This window comes from Oncorhynchus mykiss, chromosome 6, assembly GCF_057628025.1.
Source record: "Oncorhynchus mykiss isolate SJ-2025 chromosome 6, ASM5762802v1, whole genome shotgun sequence".
Classification (NCBI taxonomy): Eukaryota; Metazoa; Chordata; class Actinopteri; order Salmoniformes; family Salmonidae; genus Oncorhynchus; species Oncorhynchus mykiss.
This window is the reverse complement of record NC_143027.1, coordinates 6,439,477-6,460,146: the sequence shown is the minus strand read 5'-3', so window position 1 is coordinate 6,460,146 and position 20,670 is coordinate 6,439,477. Positions and strand designations below refer to the sequence as shown.

The 20,670-nt window shown below is 44.2% G+C and overlaps 2 protein-coding genes across 2 annotated transcripts; one reads left to right on the top strand and one right to left on the bottom strand.

Annotated features, from left to right (window-relative positions):
* Positions 1 to 3,851: 3,851 nt before the first annotated feature.
* On the bottom strand, positions 3,852 to 6,362 carry ccl19a.2 (C-C motif chemokine ligand 19a, tandem duplicate 2). The gene is made up of 4 exons (XM_036979293.2): positions 5,659 to 6,362; positions 5,134 to 5,257; positions 4,476 to 4,607; positions 3,852 to 4,206 (listed from the first exon to the last, which is right to left on the bottom strand). Exons 1-3 carry the CDS (start codon positions 5,705 to 5,707, stop codon positions 4,481 to 4,483), a joined length of 300 nt encoding a protein of 99 aa, XP_036835188.2. The 5' UTR covers positions 5,708 to 6,362; the 3' UTR covers positions 3,852 to 4,206; positions 4,476 to 4,480.
* Positions 6,363 to 12,682: 6,320 nt separating this feature from the next.
* Positions 12,683 to 19,532, top strand: ube2l3b (ubiquitin-conjugating enzyme E2L 3b). The gene is made up of 4 exons (XM_036979292.2): positions 12,683 to 12,751; positions 14,319 to 14,414; positions 14,927 to 15,113; positions 17,389 to 19,532. Exons 1-4 carry the CDS (start codon positions 12,725 to 12,727, stop codon positions 17,541 to 17,543), a joined length of 465 nt encoding a protein of 154 aa, XP_036835187.1. The 5' UTR covers positions 12,683 to 12,724; the 3' UTR covers positions 17,544 to 19,532.
* Positions 19,533 to 20,670: the final 1,138 nt, after the last annotated feature.

Below are 20,670 nucleotides of genomic sequence, written 5' to 3'. Positions count from 1 at the left end.
TTGTTTATTGTTTTTGTCTGCGTCATATAAATAAAGGAATATGTACACGCTGCACCTTGGTCCTCTTCTTTCAGCGGCCGTGACAGACCCCAAACTTTTGAATGGTAGTATATATATATATATATATATATATATATATATAAAACATATAACACATATGGAATCAAGTAGTAACCAAAAAAGTGTTAAACAAATCTAAATATATTTAATACTAGAGATTTTTCAAAGTAGCCACCCTTTGCCTTGATGACAGCTTTGCACACTCTGGGTATTCTCTCAACCAGCTTCATGAGGTAGTCACCTGGAATGCATTTCAATTAACAGGTGTGCCTTTTAAAATTTGTGGAATTTCATTCCTTCTTAAGTGCGTTTGAGCCAATCAGTTATGGTGTGACAAGGTAGGGATGGTACACAGAAGATATCCCTATTTGGTAAAAGTCCATATATATATTAATACTACGGACTCCGACACTGCTCGCTATAAAATGATCTATTTTGCTTTTGGGTTTGTGTGTATTGTTAGATTTTACTGCACTGTTGGAGCTAGGAACACAAGCATTTTGCTACACCCGCAATAACATCTGCTAAATATGCGTATGCGACCAATACATTTTGATTTGATTTGATTTGATTTGATCTTTGTGTGACACTGACTGTGCCCAACAAAATCTCCAATGTACTTGTGTTACTTATCAGTGGTTAACACATAGACATATAACATAATACAGTGGGTTAACTTCTCTTAGCCTGCTATCATGTCAATATGAGGAAGTCAATCTGTACGCTGATTTATTGGGAAAAAAAAGATACACTGATTACAACCTAGGGGATAACATGTTAAAACGATTCTACTTGTTTCCAATGTGGCCCCCCTTAGTCCGCGGGGTCGTGCTCTTCGCTGAACCCGCTGCGGTCGTCGATGGCTAAGTGCAACGCTGCTGCCTTCCTGCCTGAGACCTAGAAGTCCTGTGGCTCTGGATTCATGGGATCAGCGGTATGGACGGTACTTCTTCTTGGGTTCTTCTGCTTTGTTACGGCAATGAGGGTTGTGAGTTTTATGCCCTGGTTGGAATGGAATTTCCACATCTGCACAGGAACGCATCAATGTCTGTGTGAAACTAGCTCTTTCATATAAAATACCGGTAACAATAAATGATCCGAAAATTACCTTATCGCATGAAGTGTCTGCAAATATTTGCTCTTTAGCAGGGTATTGCAGGATTTAAAGGGGAAATCTGTAATTATGTCATCCATTATTTGACTATTAAATGAATAGTATGCCCATTGATTCTTGAAGAATATATAATTTATATACGCCACATGAGCTTAGTTCAACTGTCGTACCCCAAAATCAGAACCCCAAAATGTAATCTTGTTTTAATTATAAGCAAACCCTGTATAACTTTAAAACACGGTTACAACTATAATTGTTGATCTCGTGAATGGTCAGTCCTTCCATTCAGAGCTCTGTATAGAAATAGGAGAGTGGCCCCATCCCTCAGCTGTTTGTGCCAAATTAAGAGGCACGATGAACGTTTTGTTGAGTTTTAGAATTGTAAATTGTCCCTTTAAGTGTTATGAGAGTCAATAAAACCGCAGGTTACTCTCTAACAGGGTTAGGTTTCATTTTCTCCTCAGTGTTTCTTGGAAGTGGAAGTGGTTTCTCTACTACTGGAATGATTTGGGTAATTCCCCAGACTCCAGGATTTCACACTTTTGATAGGATAAGCTGAAGCAGAAGGACGTCCATTGCGAACAGAGTTTGGCACATTCGCAGACAATGTCGGGAAATGACTGCAGGTGTCCAGGCTGTATGTCATATGTTGGAGGGATTGAACATAAGGAAACTGCACAGTGTCTAAGTCATTGGCTCTTCATCAATTAATCTTTCTGCAATCCCTTGAATCATCTCTCCTCGTGTCCTTCTCGAAACACAGAGAGGGGGGGCTTGGACTTTCTCTTCCAATGTGGTTGAGAGAAAGGCGAGGAGATAGGATGTGTGGGTAATCACAGGAAAATGTATTGAGAAAGAGTCATGGTGTCGGGGTCACAGCATCTCCCTCATCGCCTCCCAGCATCACCCTAGTGCACCCTGGGTAACACGACAGGATGGAGGACCTTTGACCTAGGCCTCTTGGGATCATTTCCCTAGATTTACTTGAAATGAAGTGTGTGCGTGTGTTCGTTCTAGGGGCAGCAACATGCTCCTGCCTCATGTAGCTGCCCCTGGGGTAATTACTATAGCAGATACTACTGATTCTGCTGCCCCTGGGGTAGTTACTATAGCAAATACTAATGATTCTGCTGCCCCTGGGGTAATTACTATAGCAGATACTACTGATTCTGATGCCCCTGGGGCAGTTACTATAGCAGATACTACTGATTCTGCTGCCCCTGGGGTAATTACTATAGCAAATACTACTGATTCTGCTGCCCCTGGGGTAATTACTATAGCAGATACTACTGATTCTGATGCCCCTGAGGTAATTACTATAGCAGATACTACTGATTCTGCTGCCCCTGGGGTAATTACTATAGCAGATACTACTGATTCTGCTACCCCTGGGGTAATTACTATAGCAGATACTACTGATTCTGCTGCCCCTGGGGTAATTACTATAGCAGATACTACTGATTCTGCTGCCCCTGGGGTAGTTACTATAGCAGATACTACTGATTCTGCTGCCCCTGGGGTAATTACTATAGCAGATACTACTGATTCTGCTGCCCCTGGGGTAGTTACTATAGCAGATACTACTGATTCTGCTGCCCCTGGGGTAATTACTATAGCAGATACTACTGATTCTGCTGCCCCTGGGGTAGTTACTATAGCAGATACTACTGATTCTGATGCCCCTGGGGTAGTTACTATAGCAGATACTGCTAATTCTGCTGCCCCTGGGGTAATTACTATAGCAGATACTACTGATTCTGCTGCCCCTGGGGTAATTACTATAGCAGATACTACTGATTCTGCTGCCCCTGGGGTAGTTACTATAGCAGATACTACTAATTCTGCTGCCCCTGGGGTAGTTACTATAGCAGATACTACTAATTCTGCTGCCCCTGGGGTAATTACTATAGCAGATACTACTGATTCTGCTGCCCCTGGGGTAGTTACTATAGCAGATACTACTGATTCTGCTGCCCCTGGGGCAGTTACTATAGCAGATACTACTGATTCTGCTGCCCCTGGGGTAATTACTATAGCAGATACTACTGATTCTGCTGCCCCTGGGGCAGTTACTATAGCAGATACTACTGATTCTGCTGCCCCTGGGGTAATTACTATAGCAGATACTACTGATTCTGCTGCCCCTGGGGTAGTTACTATAGCAGATACTACTAATTCTGCTGCCCCTGGGGTAGTTACTATAGCAGATACTACTAATTCTGCTGCCCCTGGGGTAATTACTATAGCAGATACTACTGATTCTGCTGCCCCTGGGGTAGTTACTATAGCAGATACTACTGATTCTGCTGCCCCTGGGGCAGTTACTATAGCAGATACTACTGATTCTGCTGCCCCTGGGGTAATTACTATAGCAGATACTACTAATTCTGCTGCCCCTGGGGTAGTTACTATAGCAGATACTACTAATTCTGCTGCCCCTGGGGTAATTACTAAAGCAGATACTACTGATTCTGATGCCCCTGGGGTAGTTACTATAGCAGATACTGCTAATTCTGCTGCCCCTGGGGTAATTACTATAGCAGATACTACTGATTCTGCTGCCCCTGGGGTAATTACTATAGCAGATACTACTGATTCTGCTGCCCCTGGGGTAGTTACTATAGCAGATACTACTGATTCTGCATTTTGGTTAGAATCATGTCTCAGATAACAAACATTTTACAGAAAACTATATTTTATTGGAAATATTCATTTGAAATATACATTTTCATGACAGCTGACATTCACGTCAACATTTTCTCGAATCCACCCACCAAACCATACTAACAAATTGTACAACTTGAATATAACATTTTACAAAACCAATCTAACACATCTCTAAATATATTGATGGGAAATGGTTTTGTTATGATATGAATTTACAGTATGCACTATTCACAAGGGTTTCTTGTACAGTATTTTGTAAAAACGATTTGGTCTGCTACAGTATCTAGGACGACTCTTCAGTTAAAAAAAGGTTGAAATGAATGTCTCGTCCACTCCTCCACGTCTCCTCTCCTGGTCTTACTCTGCTGTGGTCATCATGTGAGGGAGACAGACACCAGAGAGGACAGATATTAAAATAGAGAATCTTGAAATGTTGAGTTGTGAGTGAAAAAAAACACTGCAGCAGATTCCTTGTAATTAAACATAATTTTTTAAATATATATATAAGAAAACAAAAAATAAATACATATATGCAGTTTAGCCAAACTATGAGCCCTTAATGAAGAGAGACAAGCACAGGAAAGTAGGATATTATTTCATTTGTCACGTGTGTGAACATAGAGTAACAACTAACCTCATTTACTCCTCAGGTGAGTTAGCTCTCCGGAGGGAGATGGTTCGCTCCAGACGTTTCACGTAGTCTGCCACCCACTTGCTCTCTGCGGGATGGGGCGAGCACAGTCTCGCCCCTGTCTTGGTGATAAACCTGGAGGGATACGATTTACAAATAGATCCGTATCAAAGATAATCATCAATATCCACAACAGTATCAGACAGGCGATTGCCAAAAAAGTGCTCCAGGCACCACCTAGTGAGATCAGTGAGCCACTGATGGGGAGCAGAATCTGGCAGGCCTCCAAACTGCCTAGGAGTGTAAGACAAGACCTGTAACCTGCCTTTAAGTAATGTGGTTTCTAAAACTAGGGATTATAATACACTTGGAATCGTGCTCTTGTATGCTTATAACATGTGTCATATCATGTTTATAACAGTTCTATTCAGCCTGAAAATACAATGAGATGCTAAGTAGCCTACATATAGTGGGAGAGATGCTAAGTAGCCTACATATAGTGGATGAGATGCTTAAGTAGCCTACATATAGTGGAAGATACGCTAAGTAGCCTACATATAGTGAAAGATACGCTAAGTAACCTACATATAGTGGAAGAGATGCTAAGTAGCCTACATATAGTGGGAGAGAAGTAATTTGTCTTAGAGAGGAAGACACTCACACAGTGGCATCGATGTCACAGCCTCTGTCTGTAGTCTGCAGCAGGTAGGAGACCATCTTAAAGTGGCGAGGGAAACGGATGTCAGTGGTTGACAGACAGCAGTCCACGAGTACCTCTGAGAATGCTGCAGGAGAGAGAGACAGAGAGAGAAGGGGGTGAGAATGGTCAAAGAAGAGATAGAGGATGAAAAAAACATGGCCCGAGAGAGAGAGCTAGAGAGAGAGAGAGAGAGAGAGAGAGAGAGAGAGACAGAGAGAGAGAGAGAGCGAGAGAGAGAGACAGCGAGAGAGAGACAGAGAGAGAGAGAGAGAGAGAGAGAGAGAGAGAGAGAGGCCAATATGAGTGATCCAGGCTCTACTTGTGTAACTACCCCAGGCTGGTGCAACTTTCTAAGTCAATCACTGCAGAGGAATGTTTCCTGAGAACTCTTCTGTCCCTGTGTGTGTGTGTGTGTGTGTGTGTGTGTGTGTGTGTGTGTGTGTGTGTGTGTGTGTGTGTGTGTGTGTGTGTGTGTGTGTCTTTTACCTGCTGCGTAGCCCAAGCAGAGTGTTGCAATGAAGAAAAGAGCTGCCATATTACTGCTTTGAGAGCTCTGCTTCAGAGAGTCTGAGGATGACAGAGAGTCTGAGGATGACAAATAGTCTGAGGATGAGAGAGAGTCTGAGGATGACAGAGAGTCTGAGGATGACAGAGAGTCTGAGGATGAGAGAGAGTCTGAGGATGACAGATAGTCTGAGGATGACAGAGAGTCTGAGGATGACAGAGAGTCTGAGGATGACAGAGAGTCTGAGGATGACAGATAGTCTGAGGATGAGAGAGAGTCTGAGGATGACAGAGAGTCTGAGGATGAGAGAGAGTCTGAGGATGACAGAGAGTCTGAGGATGACAGAAAGTCTGAGGATGACAGAGAGTCTGAGGATGACAGATAGTCTGAGGATGACAGAGTCTGAGGATGAGAGAGAGTCTGAGGATGACAGAGAGTCTGAGGATGACAGAGAGAGAGTCTGAGGATGACAGAGAGAGAGAGTCTGAGGATGACAGAGAGTCTGAGGATGACAGAGAGTCTGAGGATGACAGACAGAGAGAGTCTGAGGATGACAGAGAGAGAGAGTCTGAGGATGACAGAGAGTCTGAGGATGACAGAGAGAGAGAGTCTGAGGATGAGAGAGAGTCTGAGGATGACAGAGTCTGAGGATGACAGAGAGTGGGAGAATGCTGAGAGGTACAGGTGTATTTATACACCTGACTGTCTCTTTCTCTTTCACTATGACTTGGAACAAAGTGAAAGACTCCGCCTTAGTCCCGTAAATTCACCTTAATCTTTATATTTTTATCCCTCCCTCCCTCCCTCCCTCCCTCCCTCCCTCCCTCCCTCTCTCGCTCTCTCCTACTCTCTCTCTCTCCCTCCCCCCTCCTTTCTCTCTCTCTCCCTCCAGCTCTCTCTCCCTCCTTCTCTCCCTCTCTCCCTCTGTCCATCTCTCTCTCCCTCCTTCTTTCTCTCTCTCCCTCCTTCTCTCTCTCTCCCTCCTTCTCTCCCTCTCTCCCTCTCTCTCTCTCTCTCTCTCTGCCTCCTTCCTTCTCTCTCTCCTTCCTTATTTCACTCTGTCTCCCTCCATTCTTCCTTCTCTGTCTTTATCTCTATTTCCTTGTCTGTCAATCAATCTCGCCCACCTCTGTAACGGTGGCAGATCATTGGAGTTTACGGTATCTGTTTTTTTCTTATCAAATGAGATGTTCAATTATCCATGCAAGGTTGTGTGTGCGCGTGTGTGCCCTCAGGCTGTCTATCTACAAATGCCAGTCATTGAAGATAGAGGTCTGTCTTTCTACTACTGAAACTCCCCGGTCGGTTGACTACAGAGGAACAGAGAGGGAACATTCCAACGAAGAGTGTGGGACAAAATTAATTTGCAGTAGGACTTCCTGTCAGTAGCTTTGTTTGGCATACATTTTAAGTGAAATATCTGAGTCTCAGCACAATTCTGTTACTGTGGAATGGCCCGTATGAGAGCTAAGAGGGCCTTAACAGTAATAGTGTCAACATGCTTTGAACATACTGGAAAACCCCTCCATGGTATCAGGAAGTTACAACATGACAGCTGTTCATCGCAGGGTCAAGTGCACGGAGGTCATTGGCTGGGAGACCTTGTAGTCCGCAGGAATAGTCAGCCAAAGATGAAGAAATTTACCAAGATAACTTTCTCTCACTATAGGAAGAGTCTTAGAGCTCCGAGACAGGATTGTGTCGAGGCACAGCTCTGGGGAAGGGCACCAAAACACTTTTGCAGTATTGAAGGTCCCCAAGAACACAGTGGCCTTGATCATTCTTAAATGGAAAAAGATTGGAACCACCAAGACTCTTCCTAGAGCTGGCCGCCCGGCCAAACTGGGCAATCGGGGAAAAGGGCCTTGGTCAGGGAGGTGACCATCTCCTCTGTGGAGATGGGAAAAACTTCCAGAAGGACAACCCTCTCAGCATTCCACCAATCAGGCCTTTATGGTAGAGTGGCCAGACGGAAGTCACTCCTCAGTAAAAGGCACATGACAGCCTGTTTGGATTTTTCCAAAAGGCACCTAAAGGACTCTAAGAAACAAGATTCTCTGGTCTGATGAAACCAAGATTGAACTCTTTGTTATGAATGACAAGCGTCACATCTGGAGGAATCCTGGTAGCATCCCTACTTGCCTGAGCGGCCCCCATCTTCTCCTTCACCCAAATCCAGATCGCAGATGTTCTGAAAGAGCTGCAAAACCTGGACCCGTACAAATCAGCTGGGCTAGACAATCTGGACCCTCTCTTCCTAAAATTATCCGCCGCCATTGTTGCAACCCCTATTACCAGTCTGTTCAACCTCTCTTTCATATCGTCTGAGATCCCCAAGGATTGGAAAGCTGCCACAATCTATTGTTTCGTCCGAGATCCTTAAAGATTGGAAAGCTGCCGCGGTCATCCCCCTCTTCAAAGGGGGTGACACTCTAGACCCAAACTGTTATAGACCTATATCCATCCTGCCCTGCCTTTCTAAAGTCTTTGAAAGCCAAGTTAACAAACAGATCACTGACCATTTCGAATCCCACCGTACCTTCTCCGCTCTGCAATCTGGTTTCCGAGCTGGTCACGGGTGCATCTCAGTCACGCTCAAGGTACTAAACGATATCATAACCGCCATCGATAAAAGACAGTACTGTGCAGCCGTCTTCATCGACCTGGCCAAGGCTTTCAACTCTGTCAATCATCGTATTCTTATTGGCAGACTCAATAGCCTTGGTTTCTCAAATGACTGCCTCGCCTGGTTCACCAACTACTTCGCAGACAGAGTTCAGTGTGTAAAATCAGAGAGCCTGTTGTCCGGACCTCTGGCAGTATCGATGGGGGTACCACAGGGTTAAATTGTTGGACTGACTCTTTTCTCTGTATATATCAACGATGTCGCTATTGCTGCGGGTGATTCCCTGATCCACCTCTAGGCAGATGACACCATTCTGTATACATCTGGCCCTTCTTTGGACACTGTGTTAACTAACCTCCAAACGAGCTTCAATGCCATACAACACTCCTTCCGTGGCCTCCAACTGCTCTTAAACGCAAGTAAAACCAAATGCATGCTTTTCAACCGTTCGCTGCCGACACGCGCTGGCCCGACTAGCATCACTACTCTGGACGGTTCTATCTATCTATCTATCTATCTATCTATCTATCTATCTGTCTGTCTGTCTGTCTGTCTGTCTGTCTGTCTGTCTGTCTGTCTGTCTGTCTGTCTGTCTGTCTGTCTGTCTGTCTGTCTGTCTGTCTGTCTGTCTGTCTGTCAGTCAATGTTTTTACCCCCTGTATTGACAGCACATTCACCACATTCAATTCTAATAGGTCACAATCCTGAGCCAAGCCACTTCAAATTCCCCTCTGACTGTTTTAATGGTGGGAATCACAAACTACTTCAGTCTAAAATGATTCTCTAAACAAGGCCAAGGAAAATTCTCATTGTCCTCTTTTATTTAAAAGGACAACCATAAACATCCACAGAAACAAACAGTACACGCATGCATGGTCCCAAACACACAGCCAGTCTCTGTGCAGAAATCCCCTCTGGTGGCAATGAGGGCATCATATTGGTCTTGTGTCTTGGTATCTTATCGGTATGCCAGACATGCCCACTGTTTATGGAAGTAGAGAGTCTGTTATCACCCCTTACTGGCATCAACAGACACAGATACCAGACCTGGTTCAAAAACATGATGTGAAATCTAGAATTAGAATCCATTGCAGTCATTCTGATTCTATGCCTCCTCTCACTGCAACCTCTTTGACCTAGAAAGTGTACTCTCTCTCTCTCTCTCTCTCTCTCTTCTGTAGAATTCTGAGATTGGCTTGATGATGAAATAATGTGTCTAGGACAGTGGTGGGCAACTGGCAGCCCTTTTTGTTTGGTTTTTAGGAACTCAGTCGGGGTATCAATTTACTCTTGAGTTAGAATAATCAAATATACCATTTCAAAATTTGGTTGTGCATCAAATCACTGTCACTCAATTTGCCCATGTCAGCTACATGACTACCTTTTTGGAAAAGTTAGTCTAGCGCCAGATATCTAAACTTGTAGCAAGCATGGTCAAATTACTGACCGGGATGGGGCCCATAGATCATCGCTTATCATATTAAAAACATTTGCCTCCAACCTATGGCAAAATGTGAAGCATATCAGGAAATCAGCAAATTGTGACTCAATCAATAGATTTGATTGTCCCAGGAAGGGCCATTCTTATGCAGTGTAAAATGACACGGCCATCTTGAATGGAATTATTGAGTCTCAGAGGCAGACATGGCTGATGAAGTAAGATGGAGACAGAGAGGTGAAGTCTCTCTGGCGTTTTTACGCAGAAATCACTCTCGTTTTCTATCATTGTTTATGTCTGTTTTTTTTTTTACTGGTACACTTACAGTAAACTGCTGCTCATCATGCTCGGGATAGTCCCAACCGAGGAATGCTAAGTGGCGGGAAAGAGAAAGTATCAACTGGAGCCAAACTGTCATCACGTCACAAAGCAAACAATTTGTTACTATTGTTTATCGTATCGCGATCCTATTGGTGGTCCTCAGTACAGGCTGTTTATATGTCACTGTCATGATAAGAGAAAAAAAACATGTTCAAAAAAATGTATAATATTATTATATTATACTCAACAGAAAGGTTTTGTGTTTGTTGCGCAAGGCTGTGTATAATGAATCGGATGAGTGATGACACGTTTATGATATCGCTGCAGGGCAACGGAGAAGAGGACTGTTTTGTCTTGAGTAAACCTGTGGGCATACAATAGTCAGCACTGGTGGAGAAAGTACCCTATTGTCATACTTGAGTAAAAGTAAAGACACCTTTTAAATATAGAAAGTTCCTCAAGTAAAAGTGAGTCACCCAGTAAAATACGACTTGAAGTAAAAGTCTAAAGGTGTTTGTTTTTAAATGTACTCAAGTATCAAAAGTAAAAATCATTTTAAAATTCCTTATATTAAGCAAAACAGATGGCACCATTTTCTTGTTCTTTTTATATTTAGGTATTTATATTTAGGTGTCAGGGAAAATGTATGGAGTAAAAATTTAAATTATTTTCTTTAGGAATGTTGGGAAATAAAAGTAAAAGTTGTCAAAAATAGAAATTAAGTTCAGATACCCCCCCAAAAAATCTACTTAAGTAGTACTTGAAAGTATTTTTTACTTAAGTACTTTATACCACTGCCGCCTTTGCACCAACATTGAGTTCCGTCTTTTTTTGTGGCTTGCAAGGGGGCGACATAAAAGTTCATACTTCACACACTGGGTGCATCTTCATTCGCAACCCTCTCCCAACGTATGCACGCACTGGCGCACTCCCTCAGACACTTTTGCTTACAACAGCAAAATGCTTGAAATCCATGACAGGCAGTGGGAGAGGGGTGTAGAATCTGAATTTAGCCTACGACCCCAGTACAATTACTATTGCAGTAGTATGGGGACCACTGCTGCCATCTAGTGGTTAATACTACCTTAGCCTACGACCCCAGTACAATTATCATTGCAGTAGTATGGGGACCACTGCTGCCATCTAGCGGTTAATACTACCTTAGCCTACGACCCCAGTACAATTATCATTGCAGTAGTATGGGGACCACTGCTGCCATCTAGCGGTTAATACTACCTTAGCCTACGACCCCAGTACAATTATCATTGCAGTAGTATGGGGACCACTGCTGCCATCTAGCGGTTAATACTACCTTAGCCTACGACCCCAGTACAATTATCATTGCAGTAGTATGGGGACCACTGCTGCCATCTAGTGGTTAATACTACCAGGCTTGGAAAAACAGCTCCTATATAAGTTTGGGGAGTTGTTGCTTGTACTTTAAAACACTGCAGCAATATTTAGTGGTCATTCGTTGTGTTCTGCTATATAGACAGATAGTGGATGGAGGTGTCTGTTGAGTGATTTGATTTTAAACTAAGGGAAAGGGGGATACCTAGTCAGTTGCACAACTGAATGCGTTCAACTGAAATTTAACCCAACCCCTCTGAAACAGAGAGGTGCGGGGGACTGCCATAATCGACATTCACGTCTTCGGCGCTCGGGGAACAGTAAGAGCAGCATCGGGTGGTTGTGATAGCACAACACAGTTATTGTTTACAAGAGAACTTGACTTGTTCTATTCTATTCAGAGGGGTAGAAAGGAAATATTTAATTCATTGACAAAACACTCGCTAGTGGCTAGTTTACAATGGCTACGCTACGGGTTGAGCAGTCAGACAACTACAGCCATCTCAAACAAATGATCACTTTGAATATGTCCTATTTCCATAAACATCATTTGAGATGCCTGTATTTCTCTGTCACATTCAAATGTCACTCACGCACACACACACACAGTCGCGCACGCACGCACACACACACACAATGAATTATGTGGGGCCGCAGGTAGGCTAGTAGTTAGTTAACCCACTGTTCCTAGGCCGTCATTGTAATTAAGAATTTGTTCTTAACTGACTTGTCTAGTTACATTTAAAAAATGTCTGAACCGGACACACCTTTTTCATTTGATACTGCAACGACCCTGGGTTTCTAAGCGCGGAAATCGACTCTCTGCTTTTGCGGCACAGTCGATAGCGCGCCGGACCTCGGGTTCGAAGGTCGAGGGTTCGAGACCTGCTCCCTGCCTGTTTCATTACAATACTACAAATACAAGTCCAGGGAATGAATATGCTTAATTGGTATCGTAGCCAACGGGAGAGTTTTGAGCTGTTTATATGGGCTACACTGCAGTGTACAATAAGGGTGTTTTCAGAATCAAGGCTTTTGACTAATCAATGCATAAGCCAAACAATAAATGAGACGTTTCTGGTAGCTTCTAAAACCTTTGTTGGTTTGAATGTTTCCAAATTTGCCATCAACAACAGAAAAAAAATAAGTGGGTTGGCCTCTTTAGTATTCTAAAATGAGTCATATAACACACGCTAAAGAGAATAACAATGTTGGGGGTAATTTGTCCCATACTTTTTTTATTGCCTTTTTGGAACTGCGACCCCAAGACAAGTCGCCGCGTTGTATTCTGGGAACACACAGTAGATGCAAGATGGCGGCGAGCAGGAGACTGCACAAGGTAAATATCATGATAACTCTATTTTCATACATCTATCCATAATTTTTTTTAAAGTCAGAATGGTCTATCTAAGGGCTTGGTCATTATTCAGTACGACTCAGTCACGATATCTTATTGTTGTCCTAAATTGTATTTGATCCAGAAGTGTTGGAAGTCCCGCTAAAGGCGAGAAGACAGTCTCTTTCACAAACTAGGCCAGCGAGCATAAAACCGGTTAGGAAAGCACCGGCAGGGCCAGAGAAGATTGAGAGACCGGGAACAGCAGGGAAACTAGTCTGCGACGTTGCTTGCTCATGCTTAGTATTGACACCAATCTCCGGAAAATGTACAAACAACATTTACACCGATCAATTTCTGTGTATTATAACCGCGCGATGGCTACTATCGTAGCTAACTAGTTAACTATTTCCTTTACGGAGCTGTCCTGGGTTTTTTATGGCTCCTGGTTTTAGATTAGCTAGATAACTAGTAGTTACCCAACTAACTAAATGGAGAAATTATATTTCGTATTATTTGTGACTCACACGATGCACAACCTCATTGTCTCGATGTTTTAAAGGGTTAAAAACTAACATTGAAACCGATCAATTTATGTTTTATCACAACCTTGTGATGGCTAGAAATACCGCGTAGTGAGTTATTTCCGTAACAGATCTGCCTACGCTGTTTGCTACTTTAGGTTAGCTAGTAGCTACCCAAAATTGCCTCAGCTACATGGGAAATGATGTTTCGCCTTATTTTGTGACTCACACGAAGCACAACCTCACTGTCCCGTTGTTTTAAAGGGTTATCAAGGGCTCGGTCATCATTCAGTACAACTCAGACACTATCTTATTATCGTCCTAAACTGCACCATGACATGAGTCAATTATTCAAGTTACCCGGTTTATACATGCGACTTATCCAGAGCTTAGCTAACTAGCAAACAGTAACCATTTAAATCAACTGCCAAAGAAAATGCAATCATCTTGGGTTTTGTAACCGCCTGGGTACCACTCCAGTTGTATGTATAGATAGATAGATAGAGCCATAGCTGGCTATCAAGATACACGACGTCATTGTAGAAAACTGCACCGTGACATGAGTCAATTATTTCATGAGCTCATCTTGGTTTGCAGCAGGAAACAAAACCTACATTCATACACTATTATTAGATATTTTAAAAAAAATGTATCTAATAAACAATAAACAAGCAAGCTAAATGAATTCTGTGGACCAAACCAAACATTCATTATTAGTATGTTGTCTGTCCAGACAGTAACATGACAAGCACACAATTGTCTGTCTGGGTTTCAGTTTTGTTTACAATTACAAGACATGTCAATACCAGATGAGCTGTCATTGACTGACACAGATGCCTCACAAGCAGCCACCTCTCAATTTTATTTATTTATTTTATCTGTCTATTTATCTATCTCTCTATTTATTACTTGATTGACATCAGACTCAATGTAGGGATTTCGGAAGGTTACTCAGCCACAATCCTTGGAAGGATTGTACATTACCATCAACAGAGTCGTTGGAGGGGCCTTAACATATCATGATGTTTCTCTCTCTCCTCTTTCAGGAACTTGAAGAGATTCGCAAGTCTGGAATGAAAAACTTCAGAAACATTCAAGTGGATGAATCCAACATACTGACCTGGCAAGGTCTCATTGTCCCTGTAAGTGGTCTTATTCTCGTCATTGATTCATGGCTTCACAATTCTCTCATGTAGACTATTACATCACAGAAGTCTCTATGTTCTGGTTCTAGAAGGACTATTACATCACAGACGTCTCTATGTTCTGGTTCTAGAAGGACTATTACATCACAGAAGTCTCTATGTTCTGGTTCTAAAAGGACTATTACATCACAGAAGTCTCTATGTTCTGGTTCTAGAAGGACTATTACATCACAGAAGTCTCTATGTTCTGGTTCTAGAAGGACTATTACATCACAGAAGTCTCTATGTTCTGGTTCTAGAAGGACTATTACACCACAGAAGTCTCCATGTTCTGGTTCTAGAAGGACTATTACATCACAGAAGTCTCTGTGTTCTGGTTCTAGAAGGACTATTACATCACACTGTTACATGTATTAAATGTCATAACACAGTCATAAGAGATGCTCCTTGGATATGGTCATTGTCACACTAACTAACCATGGTTTATTTTCTACACATTACTCCTCCAGGACAACGCTCCTTATGACAAGGGAGCTTTCAGGATTGAATTAATCTTCCCCGCCGAGTACCCCTTCAAGCCCCCCAAGATCACGTTCAAGACGAAGATCTACCACCCCAACATCGACGAGAAGGGACAGGTGTGTCTGCCTGTCATTAGCGCAGAGAACTGGAAACCAGCAACCAAAACTGACCAAGGTGGGTCTCACACACACACACACCTCTATAATTTGCATATAATGTAAATTATGCTGCAATACTTACATTATTATATTTCTGTACCTTTTTTTATATAGGCAAGTCAGTTAAGAACAAATTCTTATTTACAATAACGGCCTACCGGGGACCAGTGGGTTAACTGCCTGATTTTTACCTTGTCAGCTCAGGGATTCGGTCCAGCAACCTTTCGGTTACTGGACCAATGCTCTAACCACTAGGCTACCTGCCAACCCAAATGATACACTGACACAATACACTGACTCTGACATGATACCGTACCACTGATTGATACCCTGACGCTTGCATGACACTCTGTCATGATACCCTGACGCTGGGCGTGATAACCTGACGCTGGCATGATACCCTGACGCTGGGCGTGATACCCTGGCGCTGGGCGTGATACCCTGACGCTGGGCGTGATAACCTGACGCTGGGCGTGATACCCTGGCGCTGGGCGTGATACCCTGGCGCTGGGCGTGATACCCTGGCGCTGGGCGTGATACCCTGGCGCTGGGCGTGATAACCTGACGCTGGCATGATACCCTGACGCTTGCATGACACGCTGGGCGTGATAACCTGACGCTGGGCGTGATACCCTGGCGCTGGGCGTGATAACCTGACGCTGGGTGTGATAACCTGACGCTGGGAGTGATAACCTGACGCTGGGAGTGATAACCTGATGCTGGGTGTGATAACCTGACGCTGGGAGTGATAACCTGACGCTGGGAGTGATAACCTGACGCTGGGAGTGATAACCTGACGCTGGGAGTGATAACCTGACGCTGGGAGTGATAACCTGACGCTGGGAGTGATAACCTGACGCTGGGAGTGATAACCTGACGCTGGGAGTGATAACCTGACGCTGGGAGTGATAACCTGACGCTGGGAGTGATAACCTGACGCTGGGAGTGATAACCTGACGCTGGGAGTGATACACTGGCATGATAAACTAGGCATGATACCCTGACGCTGGCATGATACCCTGATGCTGGCATGATACGCTGTCATGACAACCTGACGCTGGGCGTGATAGCCTGACGCTGGCATGATACACTGACACTGGGCATGATACCCTGACGCTGGGTGTGATACACTGGCATGATACCCTGACACTGGCATGATACCCTGACGCTGGGCGCTGGTATGATACCCTGACGCTGGGTGTGATACCATGGCATGATACCCTGACGCTGGGCGTGATACCATGGCATGATACCCTGACGCTGGGCGTGATACCATGGCATGATACCCTGACGCTGGGCGTGATACCATGGCATGATACCCTGACGCTGGGCGTGATACCATGGCATGATATGCTGGGCGTGATACCATGGCATGATATGCTGGGTGTGATACCATGGCATGATACGCTGGGTGTGATACCATGGCATGATACCCTGACGCTGGGCGTGATACCATGGCATGATACCCTGACACTGGGCGTGATACCATGGCATGATACCCTGACGCTGGGCGTGATACCATGGCATGATACCCTGACGCTGGGCGTGATACCATGGCATGATACCCTGACGCTGGGCGTGATACCATGGCATGATATGCTGGGCGTGATACCATGGCATGATACGCTGGGTGTGATACCATGGCATGATACGCTGGGCGTGATACCATGGCATGATACCCTGACGCTGGGCGTGATACACTGGGCATGATACCCTGACTCTGGGCGTGATACCATGGCATGATACCCTGACTCTGGGCGTGATACCATGGCATGATACCCTGACTCTGGGCGTGATACACTGGGCATGATACCCTGACGCTGGGCGTGATACCATGGCATGATACCCTGACGCTGGGCGCGATACCATGGCATGATACCCTGACGCTGGGCGTGATACCATGGCATGATACCCTGACGCTGGGCGTGATACCATGGCATGATACCCTGACGCTGGGCGTGATACCATGACATGATACCCTGACGCTGGGCGTGATACACTGGGCATGATACCCTGACGCTGGACAGTAGAACCTGATCAAATGACTGAAGTGAAAGAGAAAGGGAGCATGAATCAGTCAAGTATTCTACTTCAATGTCGTGGCTCATTTTCCTTTGTGTGTCAGTTTAATTGTTGAACTTTCTGTTGAGGTAGTAATTTGCTTCTTTAGTCAAAAAAGGAAAAATAATCTGTTCATTCTGCACTGATTCAGTTTCTGCAATGTCATGATTGGTTGTTTGTCTTATCTATTCTGCAGTAATTCGTGACTGACTGTTTTGTCTATTCTGCAGTAATTCAGTCCCTGATTGCGTTGGTGAACGACCCCCAGCCAGAGCACCCCCTGAGGGCAGACCTAGCAGAAGAATACTCAAAGGACCGGAAAAAATTCTTTAAGAACGCAGAAGAGTTTACAAAGAAACATGGAGAAAAGAGACCAATGGACTGATTACCTGACCAGTTTGTAGCCCTCTCTCTCTCTCTCCTCTCCCCAACTGAAAGTCTCTGTTCTCCTCCCTCCTCTCTGTACCTTCCCCCTCTCTCCTCCCCATCTCCCCACACACACACACACATCATCCTAGCAGCCCGGGAGCAGCCCTAGCCTCACCTCCGCGTGTGGCTGCAGCCCCACCATCTTCGCAGGACTCTGGATCAGACCGGTTTCTCCTCCTGGCGATCGATCGATCGATCCGCTACTAACTTTATACTATTTTCTTAAATTAAAATATGAAAAATGAAAAAGACAAGAAAAAATAAGTGGTTAGAATGTCCATGTTAAATATGGAGAACTAAGGAGGGAGAAAAAAAAAATGTTTAAAAAAATTGGGGTGGGGAAAACAAGAAATCACTGCTTGAGTATTGTAGACCTTTCTCCTCACTTCTGGAAGGAGATCTTTCTGACAGAAGAAAAAGTTGTGGTTATCCTTTACTTTCTTTGTTCTGTTCTCTAGTCTCATCTTGTTTTCTATCAACCCTAAATGGCATGTCTTACTAAAACAAACAACCTCTCTCTCATAGCTTGCTAGGCCCTGGAAGTGTGTGCTGAAATGTTTTCCCTTGGACTTCTCTGCTTCTGAAGTTGCACTGTATTCTGTGGAACAAGCCCTCTCTCAGTTGTCCTTCCCCTCGGCTTGAAGCCAGCCCACTGAGCAGACAGACACAAAATGGCCACTGATAATACCCTAATATTGTAATGAATTACAAGTGCAATTGACCGGAGATGATCATCGTTCACACTCCCCTTCACCAGTCCAAAATGTTTTGAAAGATGCCCCTCTTTGCATTAGATGGTCTTATTCTTCCTTCTGGTTCGTTTTTTTTGCTTTATAGGCAGAAGTGCCATTCCGACTTAAAACATCTCCCTCTTGTGTTATAATGTGGTTGTATACCCCCACCCACTGGTTCTACCGTTCCCACCATGCTGTGTGTCTTGGGTTCTAACTTTTCTCCTATACACATTTTAGATACCAGTTTGCCATCTCAAGACAGTGGGAGGTAGAAATAGTAGTGACACCGTACAGTTTGTTTCCTGTAAAAAAGCTCTGCAGTGGCCACACAGCATTTACTGAGATACAGCTTCTAAAGCCAGGGCATGTATACTTCCTTTGCAGAGCTGTTGTCAAGGAAGTGAGTTTGTGTTTATACAGGACCTCCCACCCCCCCACTTAATATCAACCAATCAGGTCAATGCGGAGCTATAAGGAACTGTTACAACATTTGGGTGGCGCGCGGTGAATGCGGTGTGGAGCTCAATTTGGCCTCTGCTTGGCTCCACAATTGCATCACACCCTCCTCCATACAGCGCCTCCGACCACCTTTTCGGAATCAAGCATAAATTGGCTTTAAGTCTGCTCTCCTGTCTGCTCGTGGTCACACGCAAAATCAGAACCCCACCTCCTCTCTCTCTCTCTCTCTGTCTCTCTGTCTCTCTGTCTCTCTCTCTCATATATATAGGCCAAAAATAATCTTAGCACCGCAAACCAAATCTTGTGTCATCGTGAGAGACTTGACATGAATATATCAAATCAGTGGCCGATATATCCACTGTAACAAGGGACTTAGTGAACTGTCTGTCGGGGCAGTGCCAGGTGGAGTCTAAAGACCGGGTTGGGGCGAAAATGGCACCCTATTCCTTACATAGTGCTGTACTTGTAACCATAACCCTGTGTGTCCTGGTCATCAGTAGTGCGCTATATATGGAATAAGATGCTATTTCAAACACAGACTGGTTTTGAACAGAGACGCACAGAGACTGTTATAACAGGCGCCTTTATATTGAGCTGGGAGAGGGCTGTCTCTTATTGTTTATATTGAGCTGGGAGAGGGCTGTCTCTCTAATTGTCTGTCTGCCAGTAGGGTGTAAAACAGGACAGGGGACTGGAGCAGTGTAACAGCTGTGTGATTTGGTCCAATGTTTCATAATAAAGATGGCTAACCATTTGGTCTCATTGTCTGGGTGAATGGATGCTTTGGGAGTGTGATTTACGTATCGTTTTACAGGGATAGTGCCAGGTTTAACCAGCCGGCTCATTTTTCATCTGCAGTCCCAGCCAGGATATACTGTAGATGTGAAGGGGGAAAGGCGCGAGTGTCACCACTCGCAGCAACAGATAACGAGTGAAGTCTCCGGTCTGAGTGAATGTGTTTGAATTCAGGATCTAGACGTGAAACAGAAAGTTTTCGGTAAGAATGACATCACGCAAAGGTATTCAGCTATAGATTATGAGTGAAATCTCCATGATAGTAGTGTCTTGTCTATTTCACATCCAGAAACAATGGACATAGCACAAAGTTGGAGCTTACATTAACATCGGTGGCCCGAAGAGGCAAACAAGAAGTGTGGTGTGTAGCAACACCGCCGACCACTAGAGGGCGCCGTACTCACAACTCCATAGGACACCACCCAGTTCAGCTTCTACATCTAACTTTTTTTTAAATAACACAAACCTGAGCCAAATACTAGGTGAAACTTTTCAGCAGTGATGTGATGTCTAAGGCTATTGATTGGTTAGATGAAGAAGAATGTTTATGGTAGATGACTTCCTGAAACACCTGCAGTGTGATTGGCAACAATCACGTAACCTAGGAGATTTATTCTGTACTAGAGCCCTGCCTGCTTATCACTGTAGCTTACTTTCATACCCACAGACAAAGTTTGCATTCCAAGTAAATTCCATATGAAGTGAACAACTTTTGACCAGATGTACATTTACTATGTTATGTCTACCCCTGAGACCAGATGGGCTCTAACTAGGGAATAGTAGTTGTCCATAGGAAATGGGGTTCCATTTGAGATGCAGAGGCTCACCTCCCTCTGAAGAGTATCCTACAAAGCAGGTTTAAGGAGCAACCTGGACTCAGGGGTAGACGTAACATAGTACACGTAAATCCGGGACTCTCCAATTAGTTTATTTTTGATTATTTATCCATTATTTTACCAGGTAAGTTGACTGAGAACACATTCTCATTTGCAGCAACGACCTGGGGAATAGTTACAGGGGAGAGGAGGGGGATGAATGAGCCAATTGTAAACTGGGGATTATTAGGTGACCGTGATGGTTTGAGGGCCAGATTGG

Coding starts and splice junctions, on each gene's coding strand:
- ube2l3b (XM_036979292.2), top strand. CDS start 12,725: ATGGCGGCGAGCAGGAGACTGCACAAG. Junction 12,752..14,318: donor CGAGCAGGAGACTGCACAAG/GTAAATATCATG, acceptor CTCCTCTTTCAG/GAACTTGAAGAGATTCGCAA. Junction 14,415..14,926: donor GGCAAGGTCTCATTGTCCCT/GTAAGTGGTCTT, acceptor TTACTCCTCCAG/GACAACGCTCCTTATGACAA.
- ccl19a.2 (XM_036979293.2), bottom strand. CDS start 5,707: ATGGCAGCTCTTTTCTTCATTGCAACACTCTGCTTGGGCTACGCAGCA. Junction 5,258..5,658: donor CTGCTTGGGCTACGCAGCAG/GTAAAAGACACA, acceptor TCTCTCCTGCAG/CATTCTCAGAGGTACTCGTG. Junction 4,608..5,133: donor TGTGACATCGATGCCACTGT/GTGAGTGTCTTC, acceptor GTATCCCTCCAG/GTTTATCACCAAGACAGGGG.